At 34.8% G+C, this 20,490-nt stretch overlaps 1 protein-coding gene across 3 annotated transcripts in view; it reads left to right on the top strand.

Annotated features, from left to right (window-relative positions):
• Positions 1 to 20,490, top strand: part of SEC24B (SEC24 homolog B, COPII coat complex component) — a 46,280-nt gene that overhangs the window by 23,360 nt on the left and 2,430 nt on the right. For all 3 annotated transcript variants that reach the window (XM_071431773.1, XM_071431772.1, XM_071431774.1), the window contains 18 exons: positions 523 to 704; positions 2,254 to 2,438; positions 3,571 to 3,673; positions 4,556 to 4,682; positions 5,303 to 5,412; positions 6,351 to 6,463; positions 7,841 to 7,959; positions 8,366 to 8,421; positions 8,734 to 8,940; positions 9,304 to 9,427; positions 10,057 to 10,215; positions 10,645 to 10,818; positions 11,476 to 11,586; positions 12,767 to 12,942; positions 14,524 to 14,661; positions 16,850 to 16,954; positions 18,001 to 18,093; positions 19,751 to 19,854. In XM_071431773.1, the coding sequence (XP_071287874.1) occupies positions 523 to 704; positions 2,254 to 2,438; positions 3,571 to 3,673; positions 4,556 to 4,682; positions 5,303 to 5,412; positions 6,351 to 6,463; positions 7,841 to 7,959; positions 8,366 to 8,421; positions 8,734 to 8,940; positions 9,304 to 9,427; positions 10,057 to 10,215; positions 10,645 to 10,818; positions 11,476 to 11,586; positions 12,767 to 12,942; positions 14,524 to 14,661; positions 16,850 to 16,954; positions 18,001 to 18,093; positions 19,751 to 19,854 (2,386 nt within the window). The remainder of the gene's footprint in view (positions 1 to 522; positions 705 to 2,253; positions 2,439 to 3,570; positions 3,674 to 4,555; positions 4,683 to 5,302; positions 5,413 to 6,350; positions 6,464 to 7,840; positions 7,960 to 8,365; positions 8,422 to 8,733; positions 8,941 to 9,303; positions 9,428 to 10,056; positions 10,216 to 10,644; positions 10,819 to 11,475; positions 11,587 to 12,766; positions 12,943 to 14,523; positions 14,662 to 16,849; positions 16,955 to 18,000; positions 18,094 to 19,750; positions 19,855 to 20,490) is intronic.

Raw genomic sequence — 20,490 nt, 5'->3', positions numbered from 1 at the left:
AAACTTGCATCAGGTTAAAACTTCAAAAGAGACCATGCTTTATTTCTCCTCTACAATTCATGAATACTGTACAAACATAAGGCTGAGCCAGTGGAGCTATTCTCTAACTGTAGGCACAGCTTTTACTAGTAATCTATGAAGTAATCATAGAATGATTCTAGTCATGCTATGACAGTTTTCAGAAGTGGAGAGGAGACTAAGCATGAATGGTCTCATTTGTGGTTTATATCCAATGTATATATTGGAATAAAATGTGGTTCTATTTTTTTACTTTTTGTAAAGTAACATTTTGTTTGTAGTGACACAAGTCCCTGGTCATCTTCCATACACACTGTCTTTGTGAAAATTCTTGAAGTAATCTTTCTTTTATATTCCTTTTTCAGTGCAGAAAAAGAACTTGATGGATAATGAAAAAACTTACAAATAGCAATGTTGTTTTGACGCATTTAGGAGTTTACATTTAAATTAAGAAGGAGATAATAACTATATTCAATACCTGTGGCATTTCTTTTGTCTTTCCAGAGACACGTTCTGTGACTGGCAGCCCAGTTCCCTCTCCATCAGTCCTGCAAGCATCAAAAGCTTCTAAGCCCTTTGGTTATGGATATCCAGCACTGCAGCCAGGCTACCAAAATGCAACACCACCTACTCCTGTGCAGCCCAGTAATCCAGGACACCATTCTGGTTTTCAGCACTATACACAGGCTTGTATTTTTAATTCAAAAATTAGTTCATGAAGTAAATTCCTGGGAAAACCCTTTCCTGTGTGATGTATTTCCCCTCTATTTTCATCTTTTTATAATTTCTGAGAGAATAAACATTAGCTGTAATATTGATGTCATAGCTCTGGTTCTGAACTTACTGGAAGGCTTTTGAAGGAAAGTTTTAAGTGTGCCTCCGAGTAGTTAAGCTTAACAAGTTTGCTTCACCAGTTATTAGCAAACTCCACAGTGTTAAGGTTTGATGTTTGAAAGAGCTGAAGATTATTGATAGGAAACAATGAAGAAGCATAAGGAAATACTTGATCAGCATATATCAGGGCATTGCTATAGGCTGTGATGTCAAGCATTAAATCACCTTACGAGCAATGCATGGCATAGGGTCCAGATAAAAGAGCTCTGTAGAACTTTTGCTGGCTGTGTGTACTGGAGCAGGCTGCCTGCATCTGCTCTGTTTTCCTCATAAAGATAGCTCCAAACACCCAAGAAATTGTATCCAATCACCTGATTCCTGTTGTACACATGAATCCCCTTAGAACAGTGGCAGAAGAAGAGCCAGGTACTGAGGCAAGACACAAATGCTGAAGAAGTGCAGAGGAATGTATGTGTGAAGGGGTCTAGAAAAAGAAACATACTGATACACAAATCCTGCTCTCTGAAGTAAGGGCCAGCTGGCAAAGACAGTGAAACTGCTGTGGTAGGTGATCAAAATTCCTTACTGCATGTAACATCCAGTAAGGCTCTCACTGTCACAGGCATAATGTAAAATGTGACTTGGAAGAGGTGTTTCATTTAATTTATTTTTTTTTTAATTGAAAGGATTGGCTTCATCTTTACTGTAACGTGACATGAAGCTAGGCTCTTTCAGTAGCACACAGTAAAGGAACAGCAGTTGCTTCAAGTGAATTCAGGTTGGAGAAAATGCTTCAGGATGGGAGTGGGGAAGCACTAGAACAGATTGTGCTGTGAAATTGTCAATCCTTAGATATTTTGAAAACTTAGCTGGCTCTATATGAGCAACCTAAGCTAACTTTTAAGTTAGCCTTGTTTGAGCAAGGGATTAGACTTCCAGACCTCAAAGGTGCCTTCCAACCTAACCTTTTCTCCTCTTCTATGGTGTTTTGTTTTAATTTAAAAATAAATATTTAAAGTCAGTGTCTGTAACTTGGATAAATTGATTGTAACAAAAGTTAAATTGCAGAGCAGAGTGGGAGAGAAATTGTGTCAGACTTTTTAGTAACTTGTTTTCTTATGCCTGAAGAGATGGAAGGATTATGTGTGACTTCCAGTGTTGATTTGTGTAATGAACTTGAATTTTGTCCTATGATACACATTTGGAAGGTGTGTCACATTTGTTGCAGCATTTTTAAATTTCTACAGTACAACACTCCTTTTGTTTGTTTGGGTTTGATACTAATTGCTGCTGTATCTTTTTCAAATACGTGTCTGGAAGGGAGGGCACTAAGGAAGATTGAAGGTTGTTATTTAAACACGATTGTATGTTTACCTGTTTGTCATGCTCTTAACTTTACAGCAATATCCAGGTGTGAACCAGCTGTCCTCTTCCTTAGGAGGATTAAGTCTACAGCATTCTCAGCAGCCAGAAAGCTTGAGACCAGTAAACCTTACACACGATAGAAATATTTTACCGGTGTCTTCAGTTCCAGCACCCGTGCCTAACTTGAATTCTGATCTTAGGAAATTAAACTGCAGTCCAGAGTAAGTTTACTGTGTCTTGGACAGTGTCTTATATTTTTTAGTGGGCAATAATTATTTAAAATGTCAAAAAGTGTCTCAGCTGACTCCTAACTTTGAATCTTAAAGATGAACTAATAAAACCCCTTTTAACTGAAAATAAGTTTAACCTCTGAATCATTACGCAAATATTGTAACTGTCCTACCATCAGAATATATTATATGCAGTGAGTAGCTAGTTACAGTAGTTTATTAGTATTTTAATAATTTTCCTATATCTTCACCTTTTTGTCCATTTAAAAAAAGGTATTTTAATAAACACCTTAATATTACACAGTATGTTTCATAGAGTACTTTGTAATATTGGACAGGATTTTTTCCACAAAAGCATTATGATTATGCCTGAATACACTTAATAATTTGTGGGTATATTTTACTATGATAATTCTGCAATCAGGTATCATTTACTTCTAATTAACATTAAGTAGTATTATCAACTATCCCAAGTGCAGCTAAGTACAATAGAAAGTGCTTTTCTCCAAATATTTTATTTGTAATTCCAAAATAAGTACTCGTCATTGCCTTAAAGTGACTCAGCAGCCCTATTCCTGTGACAGTGCATGGTTCCACCAGAAAACAGAAATCAGAAAACTGAAGGCCTGGAAATGATTCCTACATGTGGAACACTTTTGATGGCACTATTTGTGCATTGGGCTTTTTTAGTGTCCCTTCATGTTACACAGAACAAAAGCTTTTGACTCTCCCAGTATTTGGGATCCTTTTCTACTGTTTTCTTATATAAATATGATATTCTGAGTACTAGGTAAATACTCTCTTGGTTCACTGGAAAAATCTTTATAATGAACAGAAGAATACATAGTTTTGATTGACTGTTGTACCTAAAACAATTCTGTCTCTTAGTTGGTTTTGGTATACTTGCATTGCTGAACTACTAAACTGTAGAGCAGGGGGGTATTTTTTGTTTGTTTCCTTACAAAGCCTTTTAAAAAATATTTCTGTATTTTTTTAAATTAAATCATCTTTGTTAAACATAGGATTTCTTAAATTTCTAAGTTCTTTAAAATCAGGTGTTAACACAATGTTTTCAACATCTCCTAAAATTTCATTTTAACATTATGTTCTTATTTTCTTTCAGCTCATTTCGATGTACATTGACAAATATTCCACAGACACAGGCTTTGTTAAACAAAGCTAAGCTTCCTTTGGGTTTGTTGCTGCATCCCTTCAGGGACCTGACGGTAAAGTATTTTACTTTTTTTTGTGTGTGTTTGTTTTATATATGCATTTGTACTTTAAGTACTTTAAGAAGTACTTTAAGAAGTACTTTAAGAAGTATTTTAACAGAAGTATAAAAAATTGTCTGTAACTTAGAGAGGAGGAGAGCAAAAAAAAGCCTTGAAATTGCTACTTCATTGGAATGCATAAGGGAGAAGCCCTTCAAGTTTATTTTTTTGTTGTTGGAAGTCTTTGCTTGCCTGTGGGTCTCTGAGGAATTGCCAGTCTGTGCGCTGGGCTCACAACGGTCAGATACATCTTGAAAAGGTGTTCACAGAGCTCTCCTGAGGAGAATGCTTGGTTTGAATGTGTGACTGGCCTGATACTTGCTTTCAATAGAACATAAACACAATATAAGAGTGAAGCTATATTCATAAGCTTCATTCATTCATTCATGTCAAGCAACTCCTCTCAATGTAATTTATTAGCATTTATGTAAAAATGTGAATAACTGTCTGGTACAACTTATTTTTATTAGTTGTGTGTTCTTCATGTAAGATTTGCTGTCCATCATATTTCTTGTAGAGCCACTCTAAAGCTGTCCTTTCATAATTCCTTTTGCCACAGTAGTTGTAATTTAAAGTAGTTTCATTTGAGATCTTACTACATCTTTGATTTTGAGGCTATATTAAGACAATAATTAAGTGTTAATTTTTTTTTTGTTTTAGGAGGAGATTGTTTTAATAGACATCATAATTACTCTATGAAATTGAACTAAAGAGCTAAAAGGAAAGATGATAGAAAATGAAGTCTCACAAAGCTTTTATGAACTGTAGTACACAGAGATTATTTCCATAAAATATACTGCATACCTTTGTGACAGCTTTTCATTGTTTCCTTTCTAGCAATTGCCAGTAATAACATCAAGCACAATAGTGAGATGCAGATCCTGCAGGACTTACATCAACCCTTTTGTTTCTTTCATCGATCAGAGGCGGTGGAAATGCAACCTGTGCTATAGAGTTAATGATGGTAAGTGACTGGAGCAGGAGATGCTTGCATTTATAGAATCTCTTTCAAGTATTTGCATTTTATCAGTCCGTGGAATATTTTAGATTAAAACATAAACTACAGTGACAATGGCCTTATGATCCAGAGATTTTGAAAAGCATCTTAAGGCAGATGTGTTGTGCTTTTTCTTGAAGCAGAAGATTGTTTTGTAATCTTTGTGGACATGAAGAAAATGTATTCCTAATATGCTGATTCCTTGTCTAATGAAATCAGCTAATCCCACTGACTGCTGTTGCAATATGCAGATGGAAACATGATGACAGCTACAATCCAGGCCAGAGGTTATGAGAAGCAGTACAGATTGCTGCTTTGTTGTGAAATGCTCTGCTTGCATTGCTGTTTTATAGCTGGGGATCTGTTGTTGTTTAAAATACATAAATTTTCTTTCCAATTACTGAACTTTGATGTTAAAGATATGCTTGAGATATTTGAAATATTCCTTTTTTATGTATTCTTAATGTAAATTTTTTGCTATTGCAGTTGAAGTGTGTCCACATTACTTTGCATTTAGCTGCAATGGTTTTTATTTTCTGATAAAAATATAATCTGTATTTGGGGGGGGGGGGAATTTTTTTTAATAGTTCCTGAAGAATTTATGTATAATCCTCTGACACGGTCTTATGGAGAGCCTCACAAACGGCCAGAGGTGCAAAATTCTACAGTGGAATTCATTGCTTCTTCAGACTATATGGTAAGAAAAAGTTTTCATAGTAACTTCAACAGCAACTGCATATTAATATAATAGTCCTTGAAATTAATGTTTCATATTGATCCAGTGGTGTGTATTAATTTACGATTAATACACATCACTGGAAGCTTTTCTTAATACCAAGGAATAGTTTAATTCACATTTGAGTTTTGGCTGATGTAAACAGTCAGAAGATTTTGAGTTAAAGCTAATTGAATGTGTGTTGTCATTCAGTGTAGTTTAATGTAGCACAGTCAGATTTCAATCCGATGCAGTGTGATTTCTGCCTTTCTCCCTCATTTTGAGGATATTTTGAAAGACCAGTAATAGAATAATGAGCAAATTAATTCAACTTCAAGTTTCTAGTTAGTAATTGTGAAGAAATGGTTCTTATTAGGAGTCATCTTACAAGTGCTGGGATGGTGGTCTTGTCTGCCTGGGAAAAGGCCTACTTCATAATGACATTTCTAGCAGCAGCAAAAATTAATTATTCTCTTGTCTTTGAATTGAAACATTGTGGCAGACGTTTTACAGTGAATAAACAGCTTGGTACATAGCTGGGGGAAGGGTGTGGGTAGAATGCTTTAACCCTATTTCATGGATCACATTGCCCATGTACTGAAAGAACAATGGAATTTAAAAGATAGAAGTTGGTATCTTTCATCATGTTTGAATTGACTGTTGGCAGGAGGGACTAAACTATCTTTTTTTCCCCCTGAAGTATAACATTTTATGTTTATAACAAATGACAGTTATTAACCACTGGGGATTGTGATTAAGTCTATCTGCATATTGCTTAGTAAATTACCTTTATTGCATAATGTATACCTTGCATTTTTCGAAGTGTTCCCTTTTTCTTCTTCCCTTTCTAATGACTAATCTTTTAATATTTCTTTGAATATGATTTTTGAGTGTTTTTTAATTTTTTTTTTACTTTGTAGCTTCGTCCTCCTCAGCCTGCGGTATATTTATTTGTTTTAGATGTGTCTCATAATGCAGTGGAGGCTGGATATTTGACAATACTCTGCCAGTCATTGCTGGAAAACCTAGACAAGTAAGAGTATAAATAACCTTATCAAATCAGCTAACATTTTTGTTATGAAAAATTGTAACTGAAAATTTTGAAGGAAATTTTAAAGTGTCTAAATATTCTGTCCCTAAAGGGCAGAAGTTCCATTGCCTGGAATTCCTTCCCTGCATGTGTATCTGCATATAATTTAATTACTTATCAGCAAGGAATATTTAGCTGTAATTTCTAACAACATGTTAATTGTACAAAGATTTTTAAATTTCATTCTTTCCCCTTGCCAAGACCAACAAAAATAATAAATTACAACAGTTAAATGATCTGGTTTTTGTGCTAAGAGGTTTGAGGTGCTGCAAACTGAAACATTGTAACCATGGAAGTAAGACTGCCTGGGTGGACTGTGTTGTAAGTTTGGTTTTTTTAGATCACAGTTAAACTGTGCCAGTTTCTGTGTTTTTATTTTTGCACTGGGACAGCATGTATGGGATTGTTCCTGGTGCATTTTGAGTGAGGGTTAATGAGTGCTTCACTGTGCTCATGCCTTTTGACAACTAATCCTGTGGAGGCCTTGCCTTGAAAATTCCTGTCTACCTTTTTCTTGGTGAACTTGGTTTTCTCATGAAGAAGCCAACATATACACTAAAAATCTTTGCTTCCATTTTTTGGTTCAGTCTTTATTTGTTCAGTTTTTTATGGCTATTTTATCAACAGAATCTCAGAAACATGCTTAATTATTTTAGGAAAATTCATAAAATCCCATGCTAAGTCCACAGGAGAATCAGTGCATCCACCTCATTTATATACCCGGATGGTAACAACAATATTTGCCTCTATTGCTCTTGGTCACTGTTGTGGTTTTCAGCACTTCATGATGTTTTTTATATTTTACTTGAGAAATACCCTGTAGTCTTTAATTTTGTATTATGCCATACACTGAAATATGGTCCACATAAGAAATAAATATGTTGCATTGCACAGACATTGGGTTTTGGTTTAGAGCTGTAAGTACTCCGTAACTACATTAGTGAATGGGGGTTCTGGATCAGGAAAGGGCAGAATGCACTGTTTTCTATTAAAGAACTGAGAAGGCTGCCTTCTTTCATATGTCAGTCTAATGTTTAAATGAACTTAGTAAGCTCTCTTGTGGAACAAAGCATCAATATATTAGTGAATGCTTATCTGTAACACTTGGTCTTCTAAACTGCATCATTACCCCAGCTTTTCAGAAAATGGTGAGGAAGTATTGATTGTATTTGTGTTTTAGATCTCCCTTCTTATGTTCTCCCTTCACTTCTTTACACATGAACTGAGTTTCTTCTAACATCAGCAGGAGCCCTGAGTGTCTGTATGTCTTGAGAGAGAGATTTAGGGCTTAATAGTTGTTTTTTTTTTTTTATGCTTCAGGCTGCCTGGAGATTCAAGAACAAGAATAGGGTTCATAACGTTTGACAGCACTGTTCAGTTTTACAACTTGCAAGAAGGTTTATCACAGCCTCAGATGCTGATTGTTTCAGATATTGATGGTAAGTAAAAAGAAAATGGAAGCTGAATTTCTGAGAACCTATTATTTTTTTCTTTTCCCCAGAACAAAGATTGGAATCTCTTAAGTATTTGGTATTAGGTCAATGTTATTGAATGAGAATATTTTTTGAAAAATAGTCTTGCACCAACTACAGAGTAGGTGATGTTTGAAGTGTGAAATTCAATACTTAACTTTGCTTTGAATCAGACAAGCTTTGTATGGACTGTATTATTCTAAGACACTTTCATCTGCATATAATTTAGTTATCTGCAAGTAATATTTAGCTGTAGCACACACATTAGAAAAGTAGACTTTTCATGGTGTTTGTAGCAGTGGGCAATGAAATGTTTTGTTCTATTTTAGTATTATTTTTTCTTTAATAAATTTTTTTTCTATTCTCTCTACAGATATTTTCTTACCTACACCAGATAGTTTACTTGTAAATCTCCATGAAAGCAAAGAGGTATGATTGCTCAAAATATATCATTAAATTTAAGATGTTAAATATTCAAAACAGATGTTCCTGTTAAACTTTGAATTCAAACTTAATCTTCATAATATGTAGTTCCAATGGTAATTTTTCATTATGGAAATGTTTAATTGATATATCATAGCTTTTAAAATTGCAACTTTGTTTTCCTTAGTGTGTTAAAATAGAACTGAAATAGTTGGTACCGATTCTGCCACTTCAGTCGTGGCAGTACAGCTTTTTGGAAACAACAGAAAATCTCAAGCTTGCAGAATCTCATAAAACACCTTTCAATCTGTTCTGCAGCTGATAAAAGATCTATTGAATGCGTTACCAAACATGTTCACCAATACAAGAGAAACACACAGTGCACTGGGCCCTGCTCTTCAGGCTGCATTTAAGCTGATGTCTCCAACGGGTGGTCGGATCTCTGTGTTTCAAACTCAGTTACCATCTTTGGGAGCAGGGCTTTTGCATTCCAGAGAGGATCCCAATCAAAGGTCAAGCACAAAGGTAAAAAACTTCCCTTACTATTCATTTCAAAAGACTAAGGACTGGCCATGTCTTTCTGACTTGCATAGTTCTGCAGATCAATTGCTTCATCTTCATTTATAGCAATTAACTAAATTTTAATGATGTCGATGTTTATGCATTTAAGATCCCTACTTTATACATGGATGTGCTCATGCACTTGTTTTGAAGTGCATGAGCTATCTTTGGCCTTTGGTCCTTAATTTTCCTTGGCAAGCAAAAGAAGCTGCAAATATTTGTGACTCAGTTACTCAGATGCTGCTGAAGAGTATTTCTTTTGGTCCATGAAGTCTAAGAAGCATGACTGTTGTCATAACTCCTCTCTATATGATTTATTTACTAAAGGTGGTCCAGCATCTTGGTCCAGCAACAGACTTTTATAAGAAGTTGGCACTGGACTGCTCCGGCCAGCAGACTGCTGTGGATTTATTTCTCTTAAGTTCACAATATTCTGATCTAGCTTCTCTTGGTAAGGAGTACATGATTCACTCTTTCTGCACTGTTGTCTCTCTTTAGAAGCACAGGCTACCTCAGGAATTCTAAAGTCATGTAAATATTTTAGCACTTCTGTAATTGCAGCTCATGTTGCAAAGGAATTGACCTTGAAGCTGATGGAAGTAAAGAACAGAAATATTAAATTGGTAGTATCCGACATTTTATTCTAAGGTTTCAAAGTTTTAAATGAGAAGTATTCTCCTGCTCAAGAACAGGAAACAGAAACGTGGCAAGGAATAAATGAAGTTTAATTATGGGGGTAGAACAGAGTTTTCATCCTTTGATAAATTATCCAAGATTTGTCTCTGTACAAACACTTAATTTTACCTCTACACCATTAGATATTTCTGCAAGCATTTCAGTCTTAGCTGCGAAATGTAGGATGCTTATTGAGCTTGGTGTATAATTAGGTCATTATGTGTTGGGATGATTCATTTCTCTCTTCACTTGCCTGGGTCTCAGACAGTTCTCATTGTCTTTCTGATGTGGGTGATACTGAGAAGATGAAGGTAGATGTTACTTGTGGAAGTCTGGACACAATTTTTATGTCCTGATTTCATGTTACAGTTTTACTTTTTACTTGTCTCTTTCCTTCCTTCACAGCTTGCATGTCCAAGTATTCTGCTGGATGCATCTATTACTATCCATCTTTCCATCATAGCCATAATCCTGCTCAGGCTGAAAAGTTGCAAAAAGACCTGAAAAGATATCTTACAAGAAAGATTGGATTTGAAGCAGTTATGCGCATAAGATGTACAAAAGGTGTGTCTGAAATACTGATTCCTATGGAACTGTTGGTGTAAATGTGTTAGCAATCATTTTGAATGTGCTAAGTCTTTAGCAACATTAAATTCAATGTTATTTTTCTTACTTTGAAGAGTGAAAGAGTTACCTTCTTTATGTTAAGTTAGCTTTTGGTGTTTGATTTTTTTTGGTTTTTTTAGTTGATAGTACCATCTCTCTATAAGTTGATATGTGTAGTGTAAGGGCATCATTCACTTTGGAGTGTTCAGAATTGAACATGAGCTCTACAGGATCATGCTGAAATGTCTAAAGATTCATGTAATTGCTTATACATGATAGAATTTTTACTCTTTTCTTCAGCCTTAGCTTGAGGGCTGGGGTTTTAGTTATTGGTGAGAGTTTTCCATGCTGTTTTAACCTCATTCTGAATATTTAATCTGATTCTAGGTCTTTCAATACACACTTTCCATGGGAATTTTTTTGTACGATCTACTGATTTACTGTCCCTTGCCAATGTCAATCCTGATGCTGGATTTGCAGTACAAATGTCTATAGAGGAAAGTCTGACTGACACATCTTTGGTTTGTTTTCAAACAGCTCTTTTGTATACTTCCAGTAAAGGTAAATAAATTGAAATTAATTGGTCACTGGGGTTTTTGTTTCTTTTTATGGTGTAATGCTTGTAAAGTTAGTTCCACAGCCTTTTGTTGTGGTCTATACACTAAAAGAATCTTGTCAGAGCTAGTAAGCCTACTTGGCAGTTAATCACATAATGGAAATCCTTATAAACACTGTTTTAAAGTGAAAATTTCATCTGCATTTGTACATAGTGCTGATTCAGCAAGACTTTTTTACTTAAAAGTCTGACCATTGTTACAAGCAGTAACATGTTTGGCAGGCACTTTGTCCAAACACACAGACCTGTGATGGATTGGATCAAGCTGCAATTACTACACTGGGTGAGCATAAAGAATAGCAGCTAATTTCTATGGTAGAAGATGCCACAAAATTCTGGGATGGATGTCAGTGTACTTCATTTGTAGGATCAAAGACACTTACTTACTGTGGATGTCGCTAGTTTGTGTTATCAATTTGTGCTGCTTTAGAGTAGAATTTTAACAGGTTGAGACAGGGAGACAGTATTGTATTGCAGCAATTTCTTGACTGGTATGTTTTCTAGAATGGGTACATCTTAAATGGGAGGAGATGCTCTAATGACTGAATTTGTTTACTTCTACCAGGAGAGAATGCAAAATGATTTCCACTGATTTCTCTTAGGTGAGCGTCGAATTCGAGTGCACACACTTTGCTTGCCCGTAGTGAGTTCCCTGTCTGATGTGTATGCAGGAGCAGATGTACAAGCAGTTGTGTGCCTCTTAGCAAACATGGGTGAGTACAGGCCAGGAAGATTCACATGTTTTTTGGCATGTTCCTAATTTTGCCAGCCGTTTAAATGAAGTAGTGAATGAAGCCTGGATATTATTAAAAAAGGTTGGAGTGCAACATGCTGTGTGTGCAAAAGATGACAAAACCAAATTCATACTGAAATTGTGGACTGAAATACTCCTTGTTCTGAATATTAGTTGACTTTAGTCTTTTAAAAAGAGCCTTCTTACTTTGTTCTCTGGAGGTTAGTAAAGGACAAAGAATCATAGCACACTTGGATCAAAACTCTCATTTTTGAATCACCATTATCATTGTTGTTCACTCAAACTTAGGCATTCTAGGATTACTTAAGAAGCAGGGATTCAGTTTAGTGAGTTGCTGGAGACTAAAAGAGAATTTCTGACAGCAGTGTAACTGAGGTATTGGTTTTCTATCCTTCTGTTGTTGCAGGGCTGAGGATTCTGACTTATCCCTTAATTGTGGGTCATAAGTCATAGACTGATCTCTCCTGTTAAATGTGTATGACACTGTAGAGCATTTTAACATGTTCTATATTGTATATTAATATTGAAATCAGTTACGAGAAGTAAATTGTAATTCTGTGTCTTCTGGGATTGGAACTAGATGATCTTTAAGGTCCCTTCTAACCCAAACCATTCTGTGATCTCCTCTTAAATGCACATTCAGTCCAGCAGGTGGCTTCCTCCCACTAAAGCTCAGCAGAGAAAAATGAAGCAACATTTATAGTAATCACTATTATGTCACTGAAGTAATGGAAGAAATTTCTTATGTGAGAGGGAAAAAAAAAATCAAAATTAATTGCTGCAGGTCTTACCTTGGAGGTTGGGCAACAGCATTTCAACAATAGCTAAGTTGTTTGTATAAGGTTTAAATTTATATTTAGACTTGACTATGTATGATTGCTTTAAAATTTCCTTTTAATTCTCCAAGAGTACAAACCAGGGAGCCAAAATTAGCTACACAATATCTTTGAGCATTATGAAAGTAAGTTTCTGTATGGACAGTCATCTAATTTACTCCTAAAAAAAATTTGGACTGCAGATGTGGTTTGGGGAATTTTTTAGTCTAAAAACATAACCCAGAAGCACAGCTCACATTTTCAAAGTTCAAGGAAATGAGTGAGGCCATGTCTGGTAACTTCTTCCCTCCTTCTACCCCCCAGCTGTGGATCGCTCAGTTTCATCCAGCCTTGCAGATGCAAGAGATGCCTTAGTCAATGCTGTGGTGGACTCCTTGGCAGCATACATGGCAACTGCCTCAAATCTGCAGCAGTCCATGCTGATAGCACCAAATTCCCTCAAGCTCTTCCCACTCTATATTTTAGCTCTTCTCAAACAGGTATGTATGATCTAGTGAATTAGTGTTTGATGTTTAGTTCGTTGTTCCATTTGAGGAATTCTTCAGTCCTAGATCAAGCAATGTCTGCACTTGTCTAAAATTATGGAAATTGGATTACCATCTTTATGCCAACTAAACTTTATTGTAGAGGATTACCATAGTAGCTTATTTGAAATTGTTAATGTCTGAACCTTTTATTAGTTTACTTGATTTTGAATTTCTTATGTTCTGTCTTATATTGCTTTACAGTTAAAATAAATAAATAGTTTACAATCAGCATTTCTCAGATTTTGGCAGCTTATTAGTGTAGATCATAAAGGTTGTTGGAAACTGCTTATTAGTACTTCTTCATTTTTATTTTATGAAGTCAGAAACAAGAATTTTCCAATACATATTTTTGTCCTTTAAATTTCCAAGAAGAAAAATGAGTTTCCATGGAAATACAGTAAAACTTATTATAGAAACTCAAGTGATGTAGTTGAAAGTTCACATAGAAGTAGTTACTACTTTTTTATTATTATTTTTTAATGATATCTTTGTTTGGATTACTGAACATCATACTTAAAAAGAGACAGCTTCCTGCAGGGTTTTGTTGAATAAATCTCACTGCTTAAAGTTTTTCATGTCTGACAGTTCTTGGTTCTCTTATGATGAATAAACCTTTATATAAGTCTTGTAAGAGATCTAAGCATAATAATTTATTTTCTTTGGCTTAGTGATTACTTCAGTCTCTAGTATACTGATCATGATTTTTTATACTTGCCTGACAAATGCAGTTAATGGTGGGGGAAAACGCAGACTATTTATTATTGAGATCTGTGTAAAAGACAGAAATAAGAGTGGCTGGGAAAAGTTGTTTAGGTTTGGATTTTTTATTATCTTTATTAGCAATAACAAAAAATGGGATATAGAGAAACCAAAATCAAAATACTTGTGGCAGCCAAGAACGAGTGATGTCCTTAGCTTTGTTGTAGAATTGAATATGAACTTTGATTATAAGAATGTTCTCCATTGAGTTAGCATATCATGTTTAATTCATTGTGTTGCTTCTCACAGCAATTGTGTTACCAGTTGCTTCTAAAGGAGATCTGAAAAATTCAGTAGGAGATAGTTAAAAAATAAATTTATCCCATAGGAGTCTGGTTTCTCCTATAAAACATGAAAGTATGTTTCCATTCCAAAACTTTTCCTTAACATTGAATTCTTACTACTATAACATCAGAGTCTGCACGTATGTACCTTGCCTGAACTCTTCTTACCTCATATCTTTCCTGTGCTAGCTTGCACTTGTGAGTCACAGGCCAGTGTCACTTGTCAAGAATAAAAATGAGAAATTCTGGTCCAGTTGCATGCAAATTTTAGACAAAGTGAGGGAGAAATTTATTCCCCTTCATCAATAAGGAGGGGCTAGATTATGTTTTAAAAATCTTGCACAAACTCTATGATTAAGATTATACCAATAAGATACATTTCTTTACAAAAGCTCTGCCACCTTTGCTTGACACTTTGAAAAGTCTGAACTGCACTCCTACATGTGACATAAAATACAGGATTTGTTTGAGTAGTAATGTTCTCTTGCAGAAAGCCTTCAGAACAGGCACAAGTACCCGCTTGGATGATCGTGTCTATGCAATGTGCCAGATGAAGAGCCAGCCTCTTGTTCATTTGATGAAGATGATTCATCCCAACTTGTACAGAATAGACAAGTTGACTGATGAGGTAATGTATGAAGCCTGGTAATAGCATTTCCTACTTTTAATGGCCCATTAAATTTGGTACTGTGCTGCAGTAATTTTATGTTGTTATTGTAATACAAATGGAGCATTTCCTCTAAGTTATAAAAAATCAAGAGAAACATTATTTTCAAGTTTTGAGTTGCATGTACGGTAGTGTGGTATGAGCCGAACTGTGGTTTTACTTCATCTTGTTTCAATGACTACAGTAATGCCATAATTTTTTGTCATATAAAGAAAGTAAAGATATTGTATGTATGGGAGACATTTTCAGTGTGTTTTTATAATTTAGAATTGTCTGAGGTAAGTGGGTGTAGTAGATCTGATCTGATGGATGATTCAAGGTTTTATATACAGAAATCAGATATAGTTGCTTGCAATAACAACCTTCCAGTGGTTTTTCAGACTGAAGTGGATAAAACAGAATTTTACTTCTAGATGGTTGTGATCAGACTGAGAAAGTACTTCATGTTCAAAACCAGGTTTTATTTCCTCTTCTACAGACGTAGCCTAGGAAAAGGATGCATTTTTTTATAGTAAAAAGCAAGATGGGGTTTTATTTAAGGACAAAGTTAGTTCTAATAGTAAAAATAAGGGGTTTTATAAGTAAGATTTTATGAGTTTTTTAGTCCCTAGTTTTGAAAAAGTATATGTAGGAGTTTGCTTCTAAGTGATACAAGGTTATAGGGTAAACTGAATAGTTTCACTGGCAGTGGTATTGTATTATTCTGTTCAGCACAACCTCTGAGCTATTTGTAGTCCTAAAGTTTCTTTTAAGGTATTTCATAAACTCAAATAGGTGAGTCTAAACTCAGTGTTCTTCAGTGGAGTTATTCATTTTATGTTCCACCCCTACCAGTCTCAGAGATGCCAACTTCAGCCAGCCTTGTGAAGTTCTTCTTGTGGCACTTAAGTTGAAACACTGTGTTAAGTGTGCTTGTGCTGTAAAGAATCCGCTGTGTCTTTAGGAGATCCAGTTTTATTAGCAAAGGTTTTCAGATCAGTTATTTGGAGTACAATAATACAAGAATGGGGCTTATTTTACCTACTGAAATTAATTGACAAACCAGATTTTAAATCACAACAGAATGCTACTGTGCCATTTAGTACTACTTCAGTTTAAAGTATTTGTGACAAAGGCTGCTCTTAAATGTCTTGTTTCTTTAAAAAATTCTGTGAAATTAAAAAAAAATTAAAATTTAATTTAAATTTAAATTTTAAAATATTTTTAAAATATTACAGAATTCCTTTAAAATATTTTTGCTAGATTTCTTTTAACACTTGATTCTTGAGAGTGTTGAGTAAAGCCTGGAACTTCCCCAGGTGTAATTCAGTAGCTTGATTTTCATCACTATGTCTAAATCCCCAAAAGCTGTTAATCTATGGCATTATGGTATGAAATTTTTTAAGTAGTGATTTTTTTTAAATAATCTTATACTACATGGGCATGTGCTGAGTCAGTAGAGTATTTTTCCCCTATATTATTTGCAGAATGCCTGAGAGATTCTTGAGATATCTGGCCTGTTTTTGTATTGGAGGAAGAGGCAACTTTAATATGAAAATACTGGGCCAGGGGGTTGTGTACATGGGGATTTTTTTATTATTGTTTTTGTTTGTTTTATTGCTGGGGAGAAAGGCAGGGTATTTTTTAATAGTTAGTGCAAACAGCCAGATTCTTTAATCAGATCAGTCATAGGGCTCTGTGGACAAACCCAAGGATCACTTCATGCAGGATCTTAAATCAGGGGACTTCCTGTTAATTAAATGCAATAATACATGGAACCCTTCCTTACAGGGAGTAGAATTTTTATGGTTTTCTGCTCTTGCAACATTTCTAGTGAAATTGAATGCAGTGGGAAAAACCCAGAGGTTGTTTGTAGAAAACTTTAGTCACCAGTAGTAATTATTTTGAAATTCTGACATGTGTACCATCAAAAATGTTACATAAGTATCTTAAATTAACTTGCATTATTATGTTTTAGGTATTAAGGTAGCCCTCAGAATAAGTAACATTATAGAACTGTTTGATGTACATAATCATTTTAGGCTTAACATAGTATTTTGTTATATGAGAATCCTCAGAATTTTGCTAGAGATTATCAGTGTTTTTCCTGTTTTGTTTTACCTTTAAGGGTAAAATTCTAGTGTTATTGAGTATTGGGTTTTTGTTGCAGAGTACAATACATGTAAATGACAGAGTTGTTCCTCAGCCACCCCTTCAGAAGTTGTCTGCAGAGAAGTTGACAAGAGAAGGAGCTTTTCTTATGGATTGTGGTTCAGTAAGTTAAAATTTTACACATTCCTTTTTAAAAAAATTTCCTAAGGAGAAAAAGAAGACAAAAAAGCAGTGCCTGCTGTGTTATTAAAACCAGTCATCTTTCAGCAAAAACAGTGTTGTGAATCAGCATTCCAGGTAACCTGACAGTAATCTGTGTTCAGTGAAAAGCTTTCATATTTTGATCTGAGGCTATATTTATCCTTGAGGCTATAGAGGTTGATTTTTTTCGTGCAATACTGGTCAAAATGTATCAAGAGTTCACACAAAGACTTTTTTTATGGAATTAATGTGTTTTTATATTCCAGAATTTCTTTTAATGGCTATTAAATTGCACACACTAGAGGATTTAGCAAAACACTTGATGCAGGAATGTTCTCAGATATGCACAAAGAGTGGGTTTATGATTTGTGGCCTGTGTTATATAAGAGTTGCAAGTGAGAGGGAATTGGAGACAAACTGTATCTACAGATTTTATTTAAAGGCATTTCTAGAAATTGCACTAAAACACACTCCATTGGATAAAGCATGCTACCCAGTGGCAGTCTAGAAGGTTCTTTTAGCCTTGAATCACTTCAGGGTGTAAAACCAGCTTTTGTCTCCAACCTCTGAAATAATTACTACAATAAGCTTTTATATTTGGTGCTTTGCTACAACTTGTTTAGATTGGGAAACCAGAGTGCAGTAACCAACAGAGTGGTGTGACTTCAGATAATTTGAGGGGTTTCATTTAAGGAGGTAACATGGGAAGTTACTGCATTGACTGTTCCATTATAAATGTGCCCTGCAACATCATTTTTTCAGTATTTGAATTCTACCTATACATAATTTTTATATTTAATGACCTTACTCTAAGTTTTTCAAAGGTACTGATTATTTACACACTTACTTATGAATATAGACATGTATGTATGAATTACAACTGGAACATTCAAGTGCTTAATTTGCATGGAATTTACTATTCTGGGATTATTCCTATTGCATCCCCACTTGCCTATTTCTCTAAAATGTATGCAGGCCTTTTCTAAAACTGATTGTGACATCTTACAGATTTTTTACCTTTGGATTGGAAAAAACTGTGATAACAACTTCATAAAAGATGTCCTTGGATACCCGAATTATGCATCAGTGCCACAGAAAATGGTAGGCATTTTAATGAGCTGACCTGTAAACTGCTTATACTTGGAATATGCATTTAATCTATTTATTTCTGCATTTTCAGTTTTTAATTATATAACTATGAGTTAGGTTGGGGTTTTTCCTAATTAGGTACCTTCTAACCTCTTGTCCGCTTCATAGGAGCCAGATAGAAGTTATCAGATATTTTCAAGGAAAGAATGTAAACATGTAAATTTCATCATTCATGAAATGCCAAACAGTTGCTCTATAACATAACTGCTTTTAATATTTCAGTGGAAGTACATGTGCATTCACAAGAATAGGAAGTAATTTCACAGGATGAATACAAAAATCTCCTATTCAGATGTGGTAATAATTAAGATTAGAGTTAGTTCATTGATAACATAGTTTTCAGAAGCCTTGTGTTCTCTGAACCTGATAAGATACCAAATCTGTGGTATGACACAACAGACCTGTAAGTAACGGTATGAGTTAAGTTTTACTCAGATTTCAAGCCTTGACTCAGTGGTAAAAAGAGGAACTTTCAGCTCTTAGAACATCACAGACCCCTCCTCGGATGTGTGTTTTGATGGAGGGGTTTTTATGTTATAACCTGTACCTGTAGTCTAGTGTGTGAAACAGCAATTAAAGAGAAGTCTCCTCTTCAGTTAGTAGTGATTCCATAATATCAACAAGGATGATGGACCCTTTTAAGAAACTCTAGGAAAGTTCAGAATCAAATAGTTATATCCAAATAGTACCAAAAATGATAGCATAGAAACACATAGGTAGCTATTTTCTGCTTACAGTTGCATAGTATCAAGAAGGAAAGTAACAAGAACAGGTTAAGAGTGGTAAGTTATAAGACTACTATAACACTGGACTGCTTGTTCAGAGTTTTGTATTTTGCATGTATCAGCAATTTAGAACTGTCCCCTATGACCAGCTGGTTAATAGAGTTTTCGAGAGGAACTTAGATAAAGGAAGGATGATAATTTTTTTATGGTTATATAGCATCTGTTATGATGAAAATGAGACAAAAACTTACATAAAGTTATCTTTGCTTTTAAGTTATGCCCTCATTCTACAAAGGTAGCAGTGGAACTACTTTAACTGAAATAAATTCCTTTAGGTCACATTAATTGTCTTTAAGCGTTGTATTGGCTGAAGAGGTGATACATTTATCTGAGTGAATTCCTTAACCCTTTTAAGTCTATTTTTTCAGCTCATTCCCTAGCCAAGTAGTCCAGTAGCATCTTTCCATTGATATTTACATAAAATTCAGATTTTACTTCTTGTTTCTTCAGTGATGCAAAGCGCAACATGTAGAAATTTGATTGACAGAAGATACAGGCAAGAAGACTGCAAAAGCAGCATTTTGAAAAGAAGACTTTGCTATCTAAAATCTTTTGCACTTAAAACACAATAAACTAAACTGTGTTTTTAAAAGTTAAAGATGTTTAGAAGTTAAAGATGTACTCCTTCCTAGATAGAAGTGCACCACAGATACTATGAAGTATTGTCCTTTAAGCTGAAAAAAAAATCTGTGTATGTAAAATCATGGTTTGTAACTTCTTAACAGAGATTGTGGCTTGAGTTATGTTACAGCTTTCAGGATCTGTTTTTTTAAAATAGTTTCAATAATAAAAGGTGATGGTTTCTTTCAATTACCTTCAACCAGACACAGCTTCCTGAGGTGGATGCACCTTCTTCAGAAAGGACACGATCTTTTATATCTTGGCTTAGAGACAGTAGACCTTTAAGTCCAGTTCTTCAAGTAATAAAGTAAGTATTTCTGTTATGCACTGAGTTGTTACTAGCAACTTGTATTTATAATTTCTAATTAAGACTTACAAAAAGTGAGTGTGTCTGTGAATAACATCACCTTCCCAACTGATAAAATGCTGTTTATAAAACTATCTAGTGAGAAAGGTTTTCTCTGAATCTAGTGCAAATTCAGTTCCTCATAGTTTTATGGGTAGGAATTAATTGCATATATTTATTAGGAATATATTAAACCTCGGTGGATGTCCTTATGATCAATGGTGTTAACCAGTTTAGTTTCTAGTATAGCTTTTATAATTTGATTATATGTGTATAAAAAAGATTCAAGTAAAGTCAGTTGTCAGTAGATGGTTTAATAATTGGATGTATTTCTTACTGAGATCTACAGGACAGCAGCTGATAGATGAGCCAAGTTCTGAAGCCTTTTCAAGCTATGTCTTGCTTAAGGAGGTTTAAATTCTATAAAATGTTTATACTTGAGATTACATTTCACTTGCAGAGTACTTGTTTTACTGAGCTGGGCAGGAGATCACTTTTTAGAAAGTATGATGACTTGCTCAGAGAAATGATACTGAAATATAGGACTGAAGGTCTTGAGCTGTTGGCATTGCAGCTGCTGCTTGAGTTGTAGGAATT

The sequence above is a fragment of the Agelaius tricolor genome, unplaced genomic scaffold, assembly GCF_023055355.1.
Source record: "Agelaius tricolor isolate 1412-34295 unplaced genomic scaffold, bAgeTri1.0.p SCAF_8, whole genome shotgun sequence".
Lineage (NCBI taxonomy): Eukaryota > Metazoa > Chordata > Aves > Passeriformes > Icteridae > Agelaius > Agelaius tricolor.
This window is presented reverse-complemented; position numbering and strand designations above follow the sequence as displayed.